The sequence below is a fragment of the Miniopterus schreibersii genome (genome assembly GCF_964146895.1).
Source record: "Miniopterus schreibersii genome assembly, chromosome: 8".
NCBI lineage: Eukaryota > Metazoa > Chordata > Mammalia > Chiroptera > Miniopteridae > Miniopterus > Miniopterus schreibersii.
In genome coordinates this window covers 17,069,565-17,087,399 of record NC_138109.1, presented here as the reverse complement: position 1 = coordinate 17,087,399, position 17,835 = coordinate 17,069,565, and the positions used below count along the sequence as shown (strand labels likewise).

Here is a 17,835-nt window from a genome sequence, read left to right as displayed (position 1 = left end):
CTGGATCCTAGGTTGATGCTCAGCTGCTGAGCCACGCCAGCCGGGCTCCCACATGTATTATTATTTTAGAGTAAACACAAATGTTCTTGTAATGAATTGAGCATAGATTTATTTAATAGTTCTAATGAATTAATGGCAGCTTTGATGAATTACATATTTTTGTTTAGCAGATATTAATAGTGAAACTACTATGTTGGTAACTGAGAATTTTTTTTTTTTTTTTTAAATAAATGTATTTTTATTGATTTCAGAGAGAGGAAGGGAATGGGAGAGAGATAGAAACATCAATGATGAGAGTCACTGATCAGTGTCCCTTCTGGGGATGGAGCCTACAACCCCAGGCATGTGCCCTGACTGGGAATTGAACTGCGATCTCCTGGATCCTAGGTCAATGCTCAACTTCTGAGCTACTCTGGCTGGGCACTGAGAAATTTTTTGATATTAAAAACAGTTTCTCATAATCAGAGACTGAGAACTATTTTCTTGAAGAAATAAGGGCTTTGCCCGGCGGGGCGTAGCTCAGTGGTTGAGCATTGACCCAAGACCTGGGAAACCGAGGTTCCATTCCCGGTCAGGGCACATGCCCAGGTTGCAGGCTCAATCCCGGGTGGGGGGACGTGCAGGAGCAGCCGATCAATGACACACTCTCATCATTGATGTTTTTATCTCTCTTCCTCTCTCTGAAATCACTAAAGATATGTTGAAAAAAGAAAGAAACAGGCTTTTTAAACAAAAGGTTTTAATCATAGGTTACTGGCTAACAGAGGTATGCCAGTAGTCTGATACAGAATAATGAACCCTTTGCTTTCTCTGGTTTCTTTCCTTCTACCTAAGTAATGGTGTTCACCCACACATTATGTCTAGTTTGGCAGCCTCGAACAGAAGCTGGCTTTGGCAGAACGGATTCGAGGTCATGTCCTGTCATTGGCACTGCAGATGTATGGCTGCCGTGTTATCCAGAAAGCTCTTGAATTTATTCCCTCAGACCAGCAGGTAATTGTAAGTTTCCCCTTTAACTTTTCTCTTGGTGTTTGATGTTTCTCCATGATACATGTAGTGAACCTTGTAAATTTGTCAGCTTTTAGTTTTCTTTTACAGTTTTTTTTTTTGGTGCTTGTGGCTGCCTTTCTGTGCATGGCAAGCATGAACTGTGCAACTTGTATATTTATAGTAGATCGAGTGTCTTATGTTAAAACCAGTGGTTTTAAATACTCTTTAACAGCAACAGTCTTTAGTAGGTGCAATTTTACAGGTGGGTTTTTTTGTTTGGCAATAGTTGAGGGAAGTAAAATACTAGTACGTTGTCATTTTCTTCAGCTTGAACTGACCATTTCAACAAACCAAACTTTAATCCAAACCAACTTCCATTTTCCTTCACTTGCTCTCTCTCATTCATTCACCCACCGCCATTTACCGAATGAGTGCCTGCCCAGAGCAGTGGCTGGCCTGGCACACTGACCTGACGCCCAGTCTGTGCCAGACACCAGCACAGCAATGAGTAAGACTGATCCCTGCCCACAGCAGTGTGGGAAAGAGCGATGGAAAGCAGTGGTGAGAGCACGTGCCCCAAGTCTTTGAGGGAAGGCTTTGCAGGAGGAGAAGTCCAGCTAAAGAGGAGTCAGATAGGAGAAAGGGACAGAAATCTGAAGTGTTGGGTACTGTGAGTGGCAGCTGGCCCAGAACGCACCTGCAGAGGCCGAGGGATTCAGGAACAGTCATGAAGCAGGCCCAACCAGCCCACAGAGACACAGGGCCCAGGAGGCCAGATAACCCCCCAGGCAGGGGTGCTGTAGCCGTGTTTGTGCTGTGAGCCTTGGGGTGCTTCTGATCTGGACCTTCAGCCTTTGGGCTCTGAACTCCCTCAGCCCTTCTCAGTGGAGGGGAGGGCCTTGGTCTGGCAGTGATGAGCCACTTGCCCTCACTGAGAACAAAGTTCTATAATGAGAATCTTTGTTATGGACTCGAGTTCTGAGCCAGACGAGACACCTACCACCTCCAGTTCAAAGCAGAACAAAACCAAACACCGCATTGGTGCTGGTGATGGCAGGTGAAGGCTGGGGGAGTCCAAAGTCCTTATGTTGTGAGACACCTAGTGTATGTGGGCCAGGAGGCTGGTGAAGGCAGAGAGAATGTTGGAGGCACAGCAGGTTGGAGTTTGTTCATTCAGTGGAGATGCCACAGTGATACAGTGCTGGTGTAGTAAGTAATAGAAGCAGGAGTGAGGCTGCTACTTTTAGTTTTCTTCTAATGTTCAGATTGTTATCAGTTTTAATTTTACCTGGGACTTTCAGGATGAAAATTTCATGGTCAAATCTCGGGTTTTTTGAACATTGAAGTTTCCCCTACCTTTTCCCCTCCAAAAAACCTTAGAGCCCATTTACTGAAACACATCAGGAATATTATAGTTTCCCAGGTATTTTTTTCCATCTGTGTCCTCTCCCATGATTGTGGTAACTTGTTGATTTGGTCTCCAGCTTTTCAGATATTATTGTTTTCTGATTGCATCCCAACATCGTAGTAGTTTTTGGCCTCCCTTTCCATTCCTCCCCAGTTGTTATTTCTACCCTATATTTCCGTCTATCTTTTACTGGTCTGGTTTCTCTGTGATAATCTTGTTCTGGGCCTGATCTCCTTTCCTGCTATGGGTAATTTACTGTTTTCTAGATACAAGTTTATTATTTTAGGTGAAATGAATTAATCTCTAGTGGTTTCTTTGGGCTCAAGAAAATATTTAGGGAAGCCACCTCCCCTTCATTTTGACTATAAGTCTTTTTAAAAAAATAATATATCTATTGATTTCAGAGAGAGGAAGGGAGAGGGAGAGAGAGAGAGAGAGAGATAGAAACATCAATGATGAGAGTCATTGATTGGCTGCAGCCCGCAACCCGGGCATGTGCCCTGACTGGGAATCGAACCTGGATCTCCTGGATCCTATGTCGGTGCTCAACTGCTGAGCCACGCCCGGCTGGGCGATTATAAGTCTTTCTTACCTTTACATAGACACCATTCCCTACTTCTTATTTCCATAATTGTATTTCCAGAATAAAGTATCCTTTTTTGACATTTGATTAATTGCGTTAGGAATCTTTCCCGAGTTTATTGTCTCTTGCTTGTCCCTGGCATTGCAATACCGAGTTTGTTAAAATTGAGAAATCTCTTAGATTCCTTGACATATTCAACATCTCCCAAATCCTAAGATGTTGCATTCACAGATGTCACCATTTTAAACTGGCTTGTGGTCTTCTACCATAAATACAAAGTCAGTACAGGAGAGCTAACACACAGAGGTTGGCTACAGCAAGGAAACTGGAGAGCAGTTACCAGGTTCCAGACATGAATGGTGTGGGCATTCAGCCTCAAGATACCCGAGATCTCAGGCAGCAAGCTGTGGGGAAGGGGTCCAGTCAAAATCCCATCGTCTTGTTTTCTAGACTCTTGTCATCCCCACTCATGCCCTACACACACATACCCCTCAGGGTCCATCCTTCTGTATGCCCTGACTTTGGACACTTTTCATTAATTAACTGAGAGCACTGATCCTGCTGACATTGCAGCCACTGTGGCCTGGTGGAAATGTGTTGGAGTCCCAGACCTGGGCTAGAATTCTGATTTAGTCACTATTGAGATTCAGTTTCTTTAGATATGGGTGGAGGGGTGTGTGGAGGATAATATAAAATTGATAGGTGGTTTACTGACACACGCTGTTTTGCCACATGCAGGAGCCATATTGGTTGGGTTTGAATCTTGGCAGTCCAGGTCTGTGATTTTAACAAGTCATTTCATTTGTCTATCTTGGTTTTCTTATCTATAAAAGTGTCGAGTCCATAAGATAGTTATGAGGATTCATTGAGTCAAAGCATGTTAAGCACTTAGAGGTATGACTAGCTTACAGTGAGCCCTAGATTAATGACTATCATTATTAATATTACGTACTTTACAGGGTTTTCCTAATAGAAGCATATTGAATTGCATGTGAAATTCTCTAATGAGGTGTATTTGATATATGCTCCATTCTATTTGAAGATGTCTCTATTTTTAATCTCCCAGTGGTGTTTTGCAAGTTAGAATAGTTTTTTTAGACTTGTTACTGTTACAGGAGGTTTGCTAACATGCGGAAAAACTATTCATTTATTACCATAGTGCCACAGCTGAGTTGTCCCATTTTCATTATCATGGATTCCCTCCCTGCTCACTGCTTTCTTTTTTGGTAAGGAGAACATTGATTGTCCAGGTGTTTGCTCGCTGTGATTCTGGTGGTGCTTTCTTTCCTTGTCTCCAACAGAATGAGATGGTTCGGGAACTAGATGGCCACGTTCTGAAGTGTGTGAAAGACCAGAATGGCAATCACGTGGTTCAGAAATGCATCGAATGCGTGCAGCCTCAGTCTTTGCAATTTATAATTGATGCGTTTAAGGGACAGGTAAGTGAGTTAGGAAAGAAGTAAGGGACACAAATTGATGGGTGTTTCCATTGTGAGCAAAGGACAGGATAGGATTTGTGGAGTGTTCTCAGTGCTGCAGTAAAGAGCAGCTCTGTTCAGTGGTATCCGGTACCTAGCTCTGTGTACCCAAGTCTCTTTCCTCCCTTAGCTGTCCATAGATCATCTCTCCATCATGACTGCAGATGTCTGCTCATGTTGGGATGAGTTAGTTATCAGGGTTGTTAAGGTTAAATCTCATATTTGAAGAATAAATTTTTCCTTTTGGTTAAGTACTATTTATCTTGATACTTAAAACTTTTGATCACATTTTTAAATTCAAGTAATTTACAGAACTTATCTTGCAGGTCTTGAGTGAATATGTGTTTAAAATAAAGTGTTTACTGCTTAATTTTTGAGGGGTGGGTGGTGATCAGGTTGATTGAATTGTATTAAGTGACATCACAAGTAGAGATAACTTCAGATTTTTCCAGTTTAGCTGTATGTCATAAGAGCCTATATGCTTTCTTTCTTTTTTTTTTTTTTAATGTAGTGGACAGTTTTTTGTTTTTTTTAAACATGTTTTTTTAATTGATTTGGGAGAGAAAGCAGCATTTATATGAGAGATAAACATCTATCAGCTGCCTCCTGCACACCCCCTACTGGGGATTGAGCCCATAACCCTGGCATGCGCCCTGACCAGGAATTGAACAGGTGAACCTTCATTCAGTTCATGGGACAACAACCAACCAACTGGGCCACTCCAGCCTTGCGAGCCTATATGCTCTTAGCACCACCTTCCAAGCAAAGTTTTCTTAGACCATGGTTTTTCTAGAATTGCCCTTTAATTTGCTATTTTCATTAATTTCTTTCACACACAAAAATTCCTCATACTCTTCCTAAACTAGGTGGGACAAGAGAGTATAAAACATATTTTCTTAGGTGTGTGAAATTTTTTTCCAGAAAAGGGAAAAAACAATGGGAAATAACAAACGGATTTTCAGGTGTAGTCATGTGTTCTGCTACGCCTAGATTGAAATGGGATTCTTTTAGTTGTTTTGGTTTGGGGTTTGCTCAGTTATGGCATGGGAACATGAATGACACAGTAACTCAGGGAGTTATTGGGATTTTCTGAGTTATTGGAGAAAAAAGAGTAGATTTTATTTTAAAAATAAATTTTTATTGATTTTGGAGAGAGAGAGAGAGAAACATCAATGATGAGAGAATGTGTCATTGATCAGCTGCCTCCTCATGTCCCCCCACCAGGGATGGAGCCTGCAACCTGGGCACGTGCCCTGACTGGGAATCAAACCTCGGTCTCCTGGATCTTAGGTCGATGCTCAACCGCTGAGCCATGCCAGCCGGGCAAGAGTAGATCTTTTTACTTTAAAATTAAGATCTTGCCTGGCCGGGTGTGAGCATTGACCTATGATCCAGGAGATCGAAGTTCCATTCCTGGTCAGGGCACATGCCCAGGTTGTGGGCTCAGTCCCTATTCGGGGACTTGGAGGAGGCAGCTAATCAATGATGACTCTCATCATTGATGTTTCAACTCTCTCTGTCCCTCTCCCTTCCTCTCTAAAATCAATAAAGATATATTTTAATATAATAATAAAATTAAGATGTTATATTTTTTTAAATATGTAACAAAAAATAAAAAGATTAAGCATCCGAATAGCAGAGAAAAATTTCAAAGTGAAACTTCCAAAGAATTGATAACCAGAATATATAAAGAACTCCTGTAATCAAAGAGAACAATATAAATTAATGCAAAAATGGGCCAACAGCATGGAGAAATAGAAGAAACATGGATTACCAGTAGACATGAAGAAATAATTCCATTCTAGTAATAAGGAAAATGCAAAATAAGGCCACAAATGACAGACCATTTACTACTCATCGGTTGCTATGTATTGGCAGGAATGTGAGATGTGATCCGCTGCTGGTGGGAATAGATATTAGCACAGTATCTATATTTTTTTGGAAAATAATTTAGCATCATCTTTGAAGATTGACACACACTTTCTGTGATGTAGCACTCCTGGCCTAGGTGTATACCAGGTGAGTCATCTGAAGGTGTGCATCACGAGGTGTGGTTGGACATGTTCAAAGCTGCATTCTTCTTCTAGTAGGAAAAGACTAAATCTGGATGAACATTAGCAGAGGATTGGACAGAAATTTTAAAAATAAAAACCTGTGCACTAACTCAACATTATACTATACAACTATCCAGAGTAAACTGTAGAAGTCCACAGTATGTAAATAAATGTTTGAAACATAATGTTGAGTGAAATAAGTCAAGTTGTTCCAGACTGTTTGTGTTTAACATATTTATAATGTTATAATTGAGTAGAACCATACAGTGTACTATTTAAGTATGTAGTTATGCACATGAAGCTACATCTGTAAAACCGTATGTAAAGCACTTACTGCAGCAACTGATACTTGGTAAATCTCTAATAAGTGTTAGTTGTTGGTACTGTTCTTATCATTCTTGTCATTCTTTTTTTTTTTTTTTAATATCTTTATTGATTTCAGAGAGAGGAAGGGAGGGGGGAGAGAGAAAAAGAGAGAGAGGGAGAGAAACATCATTGATCGGCTGCCTCTTGCATAGCCCCCCATTGGGGATCGAGCCCTCAACCCAGGCATGTGCCCTGACCGGGAATCGAACCAAGACCTCCTGGATCCTATGTTGACGCTCAGCTGCTGAGCCACGGCAGCCGAACTATTGCCATTATTCTTGATAATAGATCTGAGGTGTAAGTTGGTCCAGGTTATTTGTCTAGGAAGGGCAGAATTGAGACTGGGTGGTCTGGACCTGAAGCCTGTGTCTTATCTTGTGTCAGATCCAGCAAAAGAGCTTCTCTTGCACATTGTGGAAAACACCCCAATTCAGTTTAGAACGTTACTCTGTGATTATGTGAAAGCACCTAGGATGCTTTCTCTCGTGTGTGTGTGTGTGTGTGTGTGTGTCCGTGTGTGTCCCCGTGTGTCCGTCTCCGTGTGTGTCCGTCTCCGTGTTTCCCTGTCCTTTGACATGATGGACCCTTAACTGTGTTTTTCATGACCTTGACTAATTCTGTTCCTTTCTAGGCTCCTTGGAAAAGTACTTTTTACCTCTGAATGTATGTAGATGTGTGAATTCCTAGAATAGTGAAGAAATGGGTATACATACACATGTACCTACGCACCTTATTATTTGTAGAGAGAACATAATGCCATATTTATAATTTGGGCTTTTGAGCCAGACTAGGAAATAACATCCTGGCTCTGTCATTTATTATCTGTGACTGTTGGCACATTATGTAACATCATAGGAGCTTCAGTTTTCTCATTTGTATGGGGAGAATGACCATGACCATCGCTCAAGGTCATTGTGAAGATTAGTGGGATTATGTGTATTAATAATCTGAAGCATTGAAAGTGGCAGCTGTCATTTTTGGCTTTCTTATGTTTGTCTGCCCTAGGTATTTGCTTTGTCCACACATCCTTATGGCTGCCGAGTGATTCAGAGGATCCTGGAGCACTGCCTCCCTGACCAGACACTCCCTATTTTAGAGGAGCTTCACCAGCACACAGAGCAACTTGTACAGGTAGTGGAGTTGCCACTAGAGTAACTGGAAACACCTGTGGGCTTGTGCAGGCCCAGAGCTTGTGTGTTTTCTCAGCACAGGTATCCGTTCCAGTAGAGGTTAATGTTAATGTGTTTAAAATGCCCACTGAAGCTTTTGGGCAAGTTTTCACTTACACCAGCCTGGTTATTGTTTGTGAATATGGGTGGTAAATAGAGCCTGGCCTTGGAGCGAAGAGAAGTTCCTGCCAGAGCTCTGCTGTGGACTCTCTAGCTATGTCACCGCGGGCAGTTCTTTGAATTGTCTGGGTCTAAGTTTCATAATTTCAAATGAACTAAATGGATGAGTTGGTTACTTTCTAGTTTTGATACTTTCTCTTGCATCTACCATTAAAAATTTCTTCCACATCATACTAACCATTTGCCCACTTTCTACATGTAGTATGTTATACTGAAGCATTTTTTTTAAAGCCAGAATTTATTTCTACTTAAAAATGTTCAAGGGAATTTAAAAAGGCCCAAAGATGTCCTAAAGCAGTTTTTTGTCGTTAGTGGTATTGTTTGTTTTGGTGAGGAGTGTGATATTGTAATTCTATTAACTAGTCATTTTTAAGTGAAGAATTTGAAAGTACAGAAAGCAGCAAGAAAACAAAAGAATTTATTCATAATCCTACCATCCAGAAGCAAACACATTTGGCATTGACACTTTAAAAAATATATTATTTGTATGCTTTTATTTTTTACATCTTACAAATAAATATTTTTGCTTCTAGAATTCCTTACACACACTAATTCTCTCAAAGTATATTTCACTTTAGATGAATGAGTATATCTATTATATGCTTGTAATGTTATTTAATTAGGCATGGTCTGTTTTGTTGGACATGAGCTTTGTTTCCAGTTTTTCTTTGTTGTGCTTAGGTACATTTGTACATTTCTGTTTGAGAAAAGTATCTCTTTATTCCCATTTACCTCCCCCACCCCCTTTTACCCCTCAAATGAGATGAGGCCTACTTTTTTGTATATATTTTATGAAGAACCCAACTAGGACTTTTGGGCATAAATATATATAGAAATATCCCATTGTCTAGTAGTAATATGTTCCTGCTTTGTGACTGTAGGGAAATTGTCAATACCTATCTTTTTGAAAATTCTTATGTGTTCATTAGTGTTTAGGTAAGCTATCAGAGTGCTACAGGAAAATTGGTATTGGTTAGATGTAAGGATTTCGTAATACACTGAACTCATTTTTATATGAATTTTATTTTCTTGTTTCTCAAACAGGATCAATATGGAAATTATGTAATCCAACATGTATTGGAGCATGGTCGCCCTGAGGATAAAAGTAAAATTGTAGCAGAAATTCGAGGCAATGTACTTGTATTGAGTCAGCACAAATTTGCAAGGTAGGGGCTTTGAATTACATAGACAGTTTTCCAGAAGAGAGGATTAAATAGTATTTTAGGTCTAGGGAGAAAGAACTACTTTTCATTCCTTTTTTTTTTTTTCAAGTTTATTTTTCTTAAAGTGTACATAGTTTAAAAAGTTAAATTGTTCTACTACAAAGTATAAAACATAAGAAGTCCCTTAGTCCCTCATTCCCTTTGAAACCTCTGGGAATATCTAAAGAATGTAAATTTTGTGCTTTGGTAAGATGAAGATTTCATTGACCTGCTTGTTTGGAATTGCAAGACGCTCTTGACTCAGTTTCCTCTTTGGCACCTGAGTTGAGGCAGTACGTCACTCCTACGTACAGGCCTTCGTATTCTTAGAGTCTCTCGTTCATTCTTCATATATTACCAGCTCAAGAATAAAATGCACTAGTTATTCCTAGTTGTGAAAGATGATTTAGGTAACTTATAAGTAGCAGAGGTTGGAGAAGAAATTGATGGCCCTCCAGTGACTTAGTGGTATGTCTTTTAAATAGAATCTGCATATCCTGCCATACACATAACATAGTAGTTTATACTTTTGGAATATTTTTCTGCTCTGGTTTTTAGGATAAATTGCAAGGCATGTGTGACTCATATAATCTTGATATTTTTAAATGGTTTATTTTTAGTTTGTAAAATCTTAAAAGCTGGAAAGTAGAGAAAAGAAGTAAAACCACCCATAGAGCCATCGTCTGAAGAGCCTAATCATATCCGTGGTCATCTCTTAGACCTTGTGTTGCTTTTTATTTTTTCTTCCAGGACCAGAGAGATAGGGGTCAGAATCTCTTAGGTCTCTTTTTTGGGTCACTGTCCTGTTTACTTTTTTGTTCATTGTATTCAATATCTCATCCTTGGATTTAGCATAAATGTTAATATTACAGTAGACTTGGGGTCAAATAATGACCGAGCAGCTACTGTGGGTCCTGCTCTCCCACAGATAACAATGATAAATTGTGGACAAATTGCCAAAAAAATATCTGAAGGCATTAGAGAATGACCCAGAGCAGGTAGATAGCAGGGTGGGAGGGGGGCTGTTGATACTTAGAAGAAGGTAATTTCACTGGGGAAATTGCCCCTCCTAAAATTTTTTATTGTACTGAGATAATATTGGCATATAACTGTGCAACTTTGAGGTGTACAGTGTGTTGGTTTGATACATTTATATATCGCACTATAACTACAGTTGCATTAGCTAACACCTTAATGTCACATAATTAATTTGTGTGTCGAGAACCATTATGATCTAGTCTCTTAGCAGCTTTTAAGTTTATAATATTGTTGACTATAATTAGGAAATTTCCTATTTTTAATAGCTTTTAGCCTCTAGGCCCTTCCAAGACTGCACCAAGCTAGGCTCCTAAGTAGGAATAGAAAATCTCCAGCATTCCCAGAAGGCATAGTTTGGGGAAATGGGCCTGGAGTGGATGAAGATATACCCGGGCAAGCAGTCATGAGAAGTGTTGAGTTCTTTGTCTGAACATTTGGAGATTGTGGCTGGCTTCATGCTCTCTGAACCAGCCCAGTAATATCTTAACTCCCTTTTCTGCTAAGGGAGAAGCCAGTGGCTATTAGGAGATTCATTTCCACATTTCCAGGCCTTCAGCTCATGCAGGAATTGCATAGTACTGTAGAAGGAAGGGAGTAGTTTATACGGCTGTACCAGATGGGAGAGGCTATTGTCTTAATTAGACTTGATAGGTTTGCTCATCAGATTTGATATATTTCTTCACTCAGTATGTATGTAAAGCTTGTCTTAAGTGCCCAGCTCTGTGCTTGTCACTAGGTATATAGACATAAGAAAGATTTGTTTCTGGCCTCATAAGCCCACAGAGGTGAAGATATTCATTCATGTTGAAATTATGCTCATTAACCAGTTCTGCTATTAACCAGTCTTGTGAACCTTGTGTTTAAGCTCCTTCACTTACCTGGGCCTGTTACCCTCATCTGTTAGAGGGTTGGGTCTGTTATCCTCCAAGATCTGGATTTCAGCCATGGTTTACATTGGAAGCCACAGATAGCAAAGGTGGAGAGTCTCAGAGCCAAACAGTTGATGAATTCTCCTAAAAGTGTTAGGATCTCTTGCTGCTGATCCTGAGGTCAGGGCAGAGGCCAGACAAGCACTAGGTCCGCTTTTCTAATAGTTCCTGGGTTTGTCTCATTGTAGCAATGTTGTGGAGAAGTGTGTCACTCATGCCTCCCGTACGGAGCGCGCTGTGCTCATCGACGAGGTCTGCACCATGAACGACGGTCCCCACAGTGCCTTATACACCATGATGAAGGACCAGTATGCCAACTATGTGGTCCAGAAGATGATCGATGTGGCAGAGCCCGCCCAGCGGAAGATAGTCATGCATAAGGTAGGCCAGGTTGGGCAGATCTGTCAGAGAGAAAGTTTGCAAGGCCTTGGGTTCTTCATATTTCTGAAGTGCAGAGGAGAGTGGACATCTTGCTTCTTTATGCAGAATTTGTCACTGGACTATGTCACATGCTGTGGTCCTTTTCCCCTTTATCTGGAGTGGCCATTGTCCCATGTTTGCCACTCCTCCTTCATCAATAATTCACTGTTGTGAAAGAGTCTTAAACTCAGTCCTTGGGAGGGATTTCCCTCCCTGATCTTTAGGCCATGCTTTTATCCATTTGCTCCTGGGAGACCAGCTTCTCATCCAACAAATCAGCTGCTTGCCTCATTTCCTTTTCTGTTCCTCTCTCTCATTTGTTCACCCACCGCCATTTACCGAATGAGTGCCTGCCCAGAGCAGTGGCTGGCCTGGCACACTGACCTGACGCCCAGTCTGTGCCAGACACCAGCACAGCAATGAGTAAGACTGATCCCTGCCCACAGCAGTGTGGGAAAGAGCGATGGAAAGCAGTGGTGAGAGCACGTGCCCCAAGTCTTTGAGGGAAGGCTTTGCAGGAGGAGAAGTCCAGCTAAAGAGGAGTCAGATAGGAGAAAGGGACAGAAATCTGAAGTGTTGGGTACTGTGAGTGGCAGCTGGCCCAGAACGCACCTGCAGAGGCCGAGGGATTCAGGAACAGTCATGAAGCAGGCCCAACCAGCCCACAGAGACACAGGGCCCAGGAGGCCAGATAACCCCCCAGGCAGGGGTGCTGCAGCCGTGTTTGTGCTGTGAGCCTTGGGGTGCTTCTGATCTGGACCTTCAGCCTTTGGGCTCTGAACTCCCTCAGCCCTTCTCAGTGGAGGGGAGGGCCTTGGTCTGGCAGTGATGAGCCACTTGCCCTCACTGAGAACAAAGTTCTGTAATGAGAATCTTTGTTATGGACTCGAGTTCTGAGCCAGACGAGACACCTACCACCTCCAGTTCAAAGCAGAACAAAACCAAACACGGCATTGGTGCTGGTGATGGCAGGTGAAGGCTGGGGGAGTCCAAAGTCCTTATGTTGTGAGACTCCTAGTGTATGTGGGCCAGGAGGCTGGTGAAGGCAGAGGGAATATAGGAGATATGCAGATGTTTAAAACATATCCATTCATTCACTCAGCAAGTACTCAGTAAGCACATACTCTATAGCAAGCCCTCCTTCCAGCAGGCCTGCTGTATTGGTGAGCACGACAGTATTATGCAAGAATAGTGTAGTTGGTGATGCTGGGGAAATACTGGGGAGGGCTGTGGGAGGCTGTTGGCAGGGTGCCTCTTCTAATGTAGGGGCACAGAGAATGTTCCCTAAGAGGGTGACATTTGAGTAAAGCCCTGGATACCTTTCCAGACTGAGGGGACCTGGTTTGTGAAGGTTTGGAAGCAGGAGACAAGACAGTGTATTTCAAATTGTAGAACACGTTCATTAGGGCAGGACCATGGTTCCAAAGTCACATTTACATTTCAAATAATTGTCCTGGCTAGTGAGTAAAGTGGAAGGTGGGAAGCAGATGGAGCAGTGAGGAGACTGAATGGGAAGCTGTTAAAATAGCGAAGCTAAGAACCAATCAAACCATCGTCTCCCAAACAAACAGGTACAAAGTTTTCTGGATATCTGAGTTTCCTCAGAGTTTCCACAGTCCTAACTCCCCAGCACCCTCGCAGCTCTGACAGGGGACAGTCAGTGACACAGCAGAGGCTTCGCGTTCAGGGGAGAGCTCTAAGTAGCAGTGTGGTGTGCGCAGTACACCACACCTGCAAACTGGAAACAGTTCAGGATGCATACGAAAATGTAAACAGAACAAAAGCCACCATGAACACTGGGTCTGAGCCATGTACCCAAGGTCTAGAAGGAATTAGTTAACAAAGCCAAATAAAAATGGAATTTTCAAAATAAAAATAAATCCGCCAAGAGATGGTGGATTTGGGATTATAGAGAAGTGGATGAATGGGGCTTAGCAGGCCGTTGGTTGAGGGAGTTGAGAGAGGAGAAAGGGTCCCAAGAATCTAAAAATCGAAGAGTTTTCAACTCCTTCACCACTGGTCTGTATCCTTTTTAGCAAGAGGAAGCATTGGGAATGGAGCAGGTGATTATGCACCACCTCCCATTAAATCATGTAGAAAATGGAGTTCCACAGTATTACACATGTGTGCACACATGTAGGGTCAGCTCTTTTGTCCTGAAAAGGAGAGGTGCAAAGTTTAAGTGGCTGGACTCATCAGCCAGCCAGTCCCAGGGACAGCTACGAAAAGCCAGGGCGCTGAATTCCAAATACTAATGACAAAAACATTAGCCATGCACACAGTCCTCACTGCAACCCAAATGAAAGTATAGCATTGCTTTTTTTTAAAATAGATGAGTTTGCCCGGCTGGGTGTGGCTCAGCGGTTAAGCGTCGACCTAGGATCCAGGCGATCAGGGTTCGATTCCTGGTCAAGGCACATGCCCGGGTTGCAGGCTGCAGCTGATCAATGACTCTCTCATCATTGATGTTTCTGTCTCTCTCCCTCTCCTTTCCTCTCTCTGAAATCAATAAAGATATTTTTTTTAAAAAAAAAAAAACATAATAAAACAGATGAGTTTAGGGAGGTTAGGCAGATGTCTGGGTCACAGCTCAGAATTCAAGCCAAGGACTATTGTTAATAAATTTCCCTCATAGGCTTTGGGTAAGAATGCCGTAGTGGATACGGGTCTGTGTCCTGTGTGGGGTGCAGGAGTGGTTTCTAGAGCTACTTGGCTCTTCCTTGTTGTGAGGACACAGCTGAAGAGACAACCCGTTGTCTTCGTGGGGATGTCAGTCAAGAGAGTGTACAGGGTGTTGGAGATGCAAGCGCCAGTGTGGATGGGGGCAGCCGCAGACCGTCACTGTCTGTGCCAAAGGGTAGATGGTGCAGCAAATGGTTGTGAACACACTGTGCCGTGCTGTAGCTGACGGATGTAGAGAACTCCAGGAGCTCACAGAGAGGAAAGGTGGCTCCCGAGAGGCAGGCAGCGCCTGTGTGGTTGTCCGTGTGGATGTCCCGGGGAGCGGAGAGCGGGGAATGCCGGGAGATGCGCCGATCTGGCCTCGGAGGGGGTGAAGGACAGGCTGGTGCAGGAGGCAGTGCCGGGGGAGCAGTGCGGAGAAAGGATTTCTGGAGGAGCCAGGCAGTCGGGCTCGAATACCTGTGCTGTTTCTTATTAGCCATTTGGCTTTGAATGAGTGACTTCATCTTGTTCATCAGTAAAATGGAGACAATCACACCTCCCTTAGGAGGCTTAAGTGAACAAACCTGGCTCATGTGAGTCATTTTTATTGTCATTAGTAGCTTTCTGTGATCCTTGGTGAACTGGAGGACGGGGTCAGGTGGTGAGCTTAGGATCCATGGTGCCCTGAAACTCCCCCTCTCAGGAGGGCTGAGCTGCCAGGTGTGGGGCCAGAAGGGCTGAAAGTGTGCCTGGGGTGGGGTGGGGTGGACTGTGATTGTCAGGATGTACTTTCCTGGGAGTGGTCCCTGTGGTTCAGTCTCCAAAGCCCTCATGTGCTCCATCAGTCCTCAGGATAGGAGCTGCTCTCCTCATCTGTGGGTCAATAGAGCTCTAGATTCAGATGCTTTAGCTGGACCAGCGAAAGGCTTTGCTGTGGCTGTGTGTTCCCAGTGCCTGGGGGCACACTGGGAGTCTGCCCAACTCTGTTTTCAGGCCGGAGTGACACAAACTGTGCTTCCTCCCCCAGATCCGGCCCCACATCGCGACTCTTCGCAAGTACACCTATGGCAAGCACATCCTGGCCAAGCTGGAGAAGTACTACATGAAGAATGGGGTCGACTTAGGGCCCATCTGTGGCCCCCCCAATGGCATTATCTGAGGCCGTGTCAGCCCTGTCCCCTCATTCCCACCGACCTCACTGGCCCACTGGTGAATACAACCAGCAACCAGAAACATTCTAGTATAGAATCTGAAATGGGAAATGGTTGCACCAGGGTTACCCTCTCCAAAAAAGGAATCAAATCCACTAGTGGAAAAGCCTTTGTAAATTTGTTTAATTTTATTACGCATAACATGTACTAATTATTTTTTTTAATTGACTAATTGCCCTGTTGTTTTACTGGTGTATAGGATACTTGTACATAGGTAACCAATGTACATGGGAGGCCACATATTTTGTTCAATGTTGTATCTATATTCCACGTGTGGAAACTTTCAGGGTGGTTGGTTTAACAAAAAAAAGTTTAAAAATACAGAAAAAAGGTTTTTAACTCATTTGCCTTGCTGGCAAGTTTTGCAAATAGCTCTTCCCCACCTCCTCATTTTAGTAAAAAACAAAAACAAACAAAAAAACCTGAGAAGTTTGAATTTTAGTTAAATGACCCCAAACTGGCATTTAACACTGTTTATAAAATATAAATATATATATATATATAAAATGAAAATTGTTTCAGAGTTGCTAAAGCTTCATTTTATGACATTAAGTTTATGAAACGTCTAAAAATTGCCTTTTTTGGAGACTATTATGCTGACGAAGATGGTGTAGTCTGTTTGTGATGAGGAGACGTGAGCTCCCAGAATGTCTTTCAAGGCCGGGCGGGTGTAATTGTTTACTGCCTGTTGGATTTTTTCTTTTAACATTGAAAGGCAAAATCTTGATTATTTAGCATGAGAAAAAAAAAATCCAACTCTGCTTTTGGTCTTGCTTCTATAAATATATAGTGTATACTTGGTGTAGACTTTGCATATATACAAATTTGTAGTATTTTCTTGTTTTGATGTCTAATCTGTATCTATAATGTACCCTAGTAGTCGAACATACTTTTGATTGTACAATTGTACATTTGTATACCTGTAATGTAAATGTGGAGAAGTTTGAATCAACATAAACACGTTTTTTGGTAAGAAAAGAGAATTAGCCAGCCCTGTGCATTCAGTGTATATTCACACCTTTTATGGTCGTAGCATATAGTGTTGTATATTGTAAATTGTAATTTCAACCAGAAGTAAATTTTTTCTTTTGAAGGAATAAATGTTCTTTATACAGCCTAGTTATATGTTTAAAAAGAAAAAAATAGCTTGGTTTTATTTGTCACCTAGTCAGACTGTAGCGAGATCCTTTCTAAATGTTATTCAAGATGATTCAGTTCACAGTAGTGTTTTTTTAATCCTAAAAAGTAATGTTTTGCTTATTTTGTGACAGTCAAAAGGACGTGCAAAGTTCAGCCCTGCCCCAGCTTTCCTTACAATCAGAGCCCTCTCACCTTGTAAAGTGTGAACCGCCCTTCCTTTTTGTACAGAAGATGAACTGTATTTTGCATTTTGTCTACTTGTAAGTGAATGTAACATACTGTCAAATTTCCTTGTTTGAATATAGAATTGTAACACTACACGGTGTACATTTCCAGAGCCTTGTGTATATTTCCAATGAACTTTTTTGCAAGCACACTTGTAACCATATGTGTATAATTAACAAACCTGTGTATGCTTATGCCTGGGCAACTATTTTTTGTAACTCTTGTGTAGATTGTCTCTAAACAATGTGTGATCTTTATTTTGAAAAATACAGAACTTTGGAATCTGAGTTTGTGCTTTAACTTTTTTCTCCAATATAGTGCCCCAGGACATCCCTTTCTTTGTTTGTGCCTCTTTCTTTCTGCCTGTTTTGTTGGGTGGGGCAGGGTGGGGTGGGAGGGGGGAGGGAATTGAGATAGGGACAGGGATAGGGTGTCAGACTGGTTCTTCAGCCCAGTTTGACCCAAAGGTGTTGGGTTTAGCCTGCCCAGTGCTTTCAGAATCAAGGTTGTCCACATTAATCCAGGTTTCCAGCTTCTGTTGAACAATCAGAATATTTGCCTCCCTGGCCTAGAGTCTGTCCACCAGTCACTGGGAGCACCGCCAGCGAGCCTGTGCCCTGTGGTTTGCTCTGTTCTCTCCGGATGGTCATCACTGCCTCTTGCTGGCCTCAGCATTTAGGAGCCCTGGTCTAGATTAGAATGCAGTCAGTCGCAAATGTCACTCAGCTGAGTGAAGTGTTGGGGCACCTGATTTCCTGAGGCTGGGCTGTAGGCGTCT

The 17,835-nt window shown here is 42.3% G+C and overlaps 1 protein-coding gene across 17 annotated transcripts in view; it reads left to right on the top strand.

Annotated features, from left to right (window-relative positions):
- Nucleotides 1-16,089, top strand: part of PUM1 (pumilio RNA binding family member 1) — a 112,838-nt gene extending 96,749 nt beyond the window's left edge. For 11 of the 17 annotated variants that reach the window (XM_081145672.1, XM_081145671.1, XM_081145669.1 and 8 more), the window contains 6 exons: nucleotides 865-999; nucleotides 4,283-4,420; nucleotides 7,885-8,010; nucleotides 9,273-9,394; nucleotides 11,586-11,778; nucleotides 15,509-16,089. In XM_081145672.1, coding sequence (XP_081001798.1) covers nucleotides 865-999; nucleotides 4,283-4,420; nucleotides 7,885-8,010; nucleotides 9,273-9,394; nucleotides 11,586-11,778; nucleotides 15,509-15,640 — 846 coding nt within the window. In that variant the 3' untranslated portion in view covers nucleotides 15,641-16,089. The remainder of the gene's footprint in view (nucleotides 1-864; nucleotides 1,000-4,282; nucleotides 4,421-7,884; nucleotides 8,011-9,272; nucleotides 9,395-11,585; nucleotides 11,779-15,508) is intronic. The other 6 variants (XM_081145673.1, XM_081145683.1, XM_081145682.1 and 3 more) reach the window with 1 other exon arrangement.
- The last annotated feature ends 1,746 nt before the right edge of the window (nucleotides 16,090-17,835 follow it).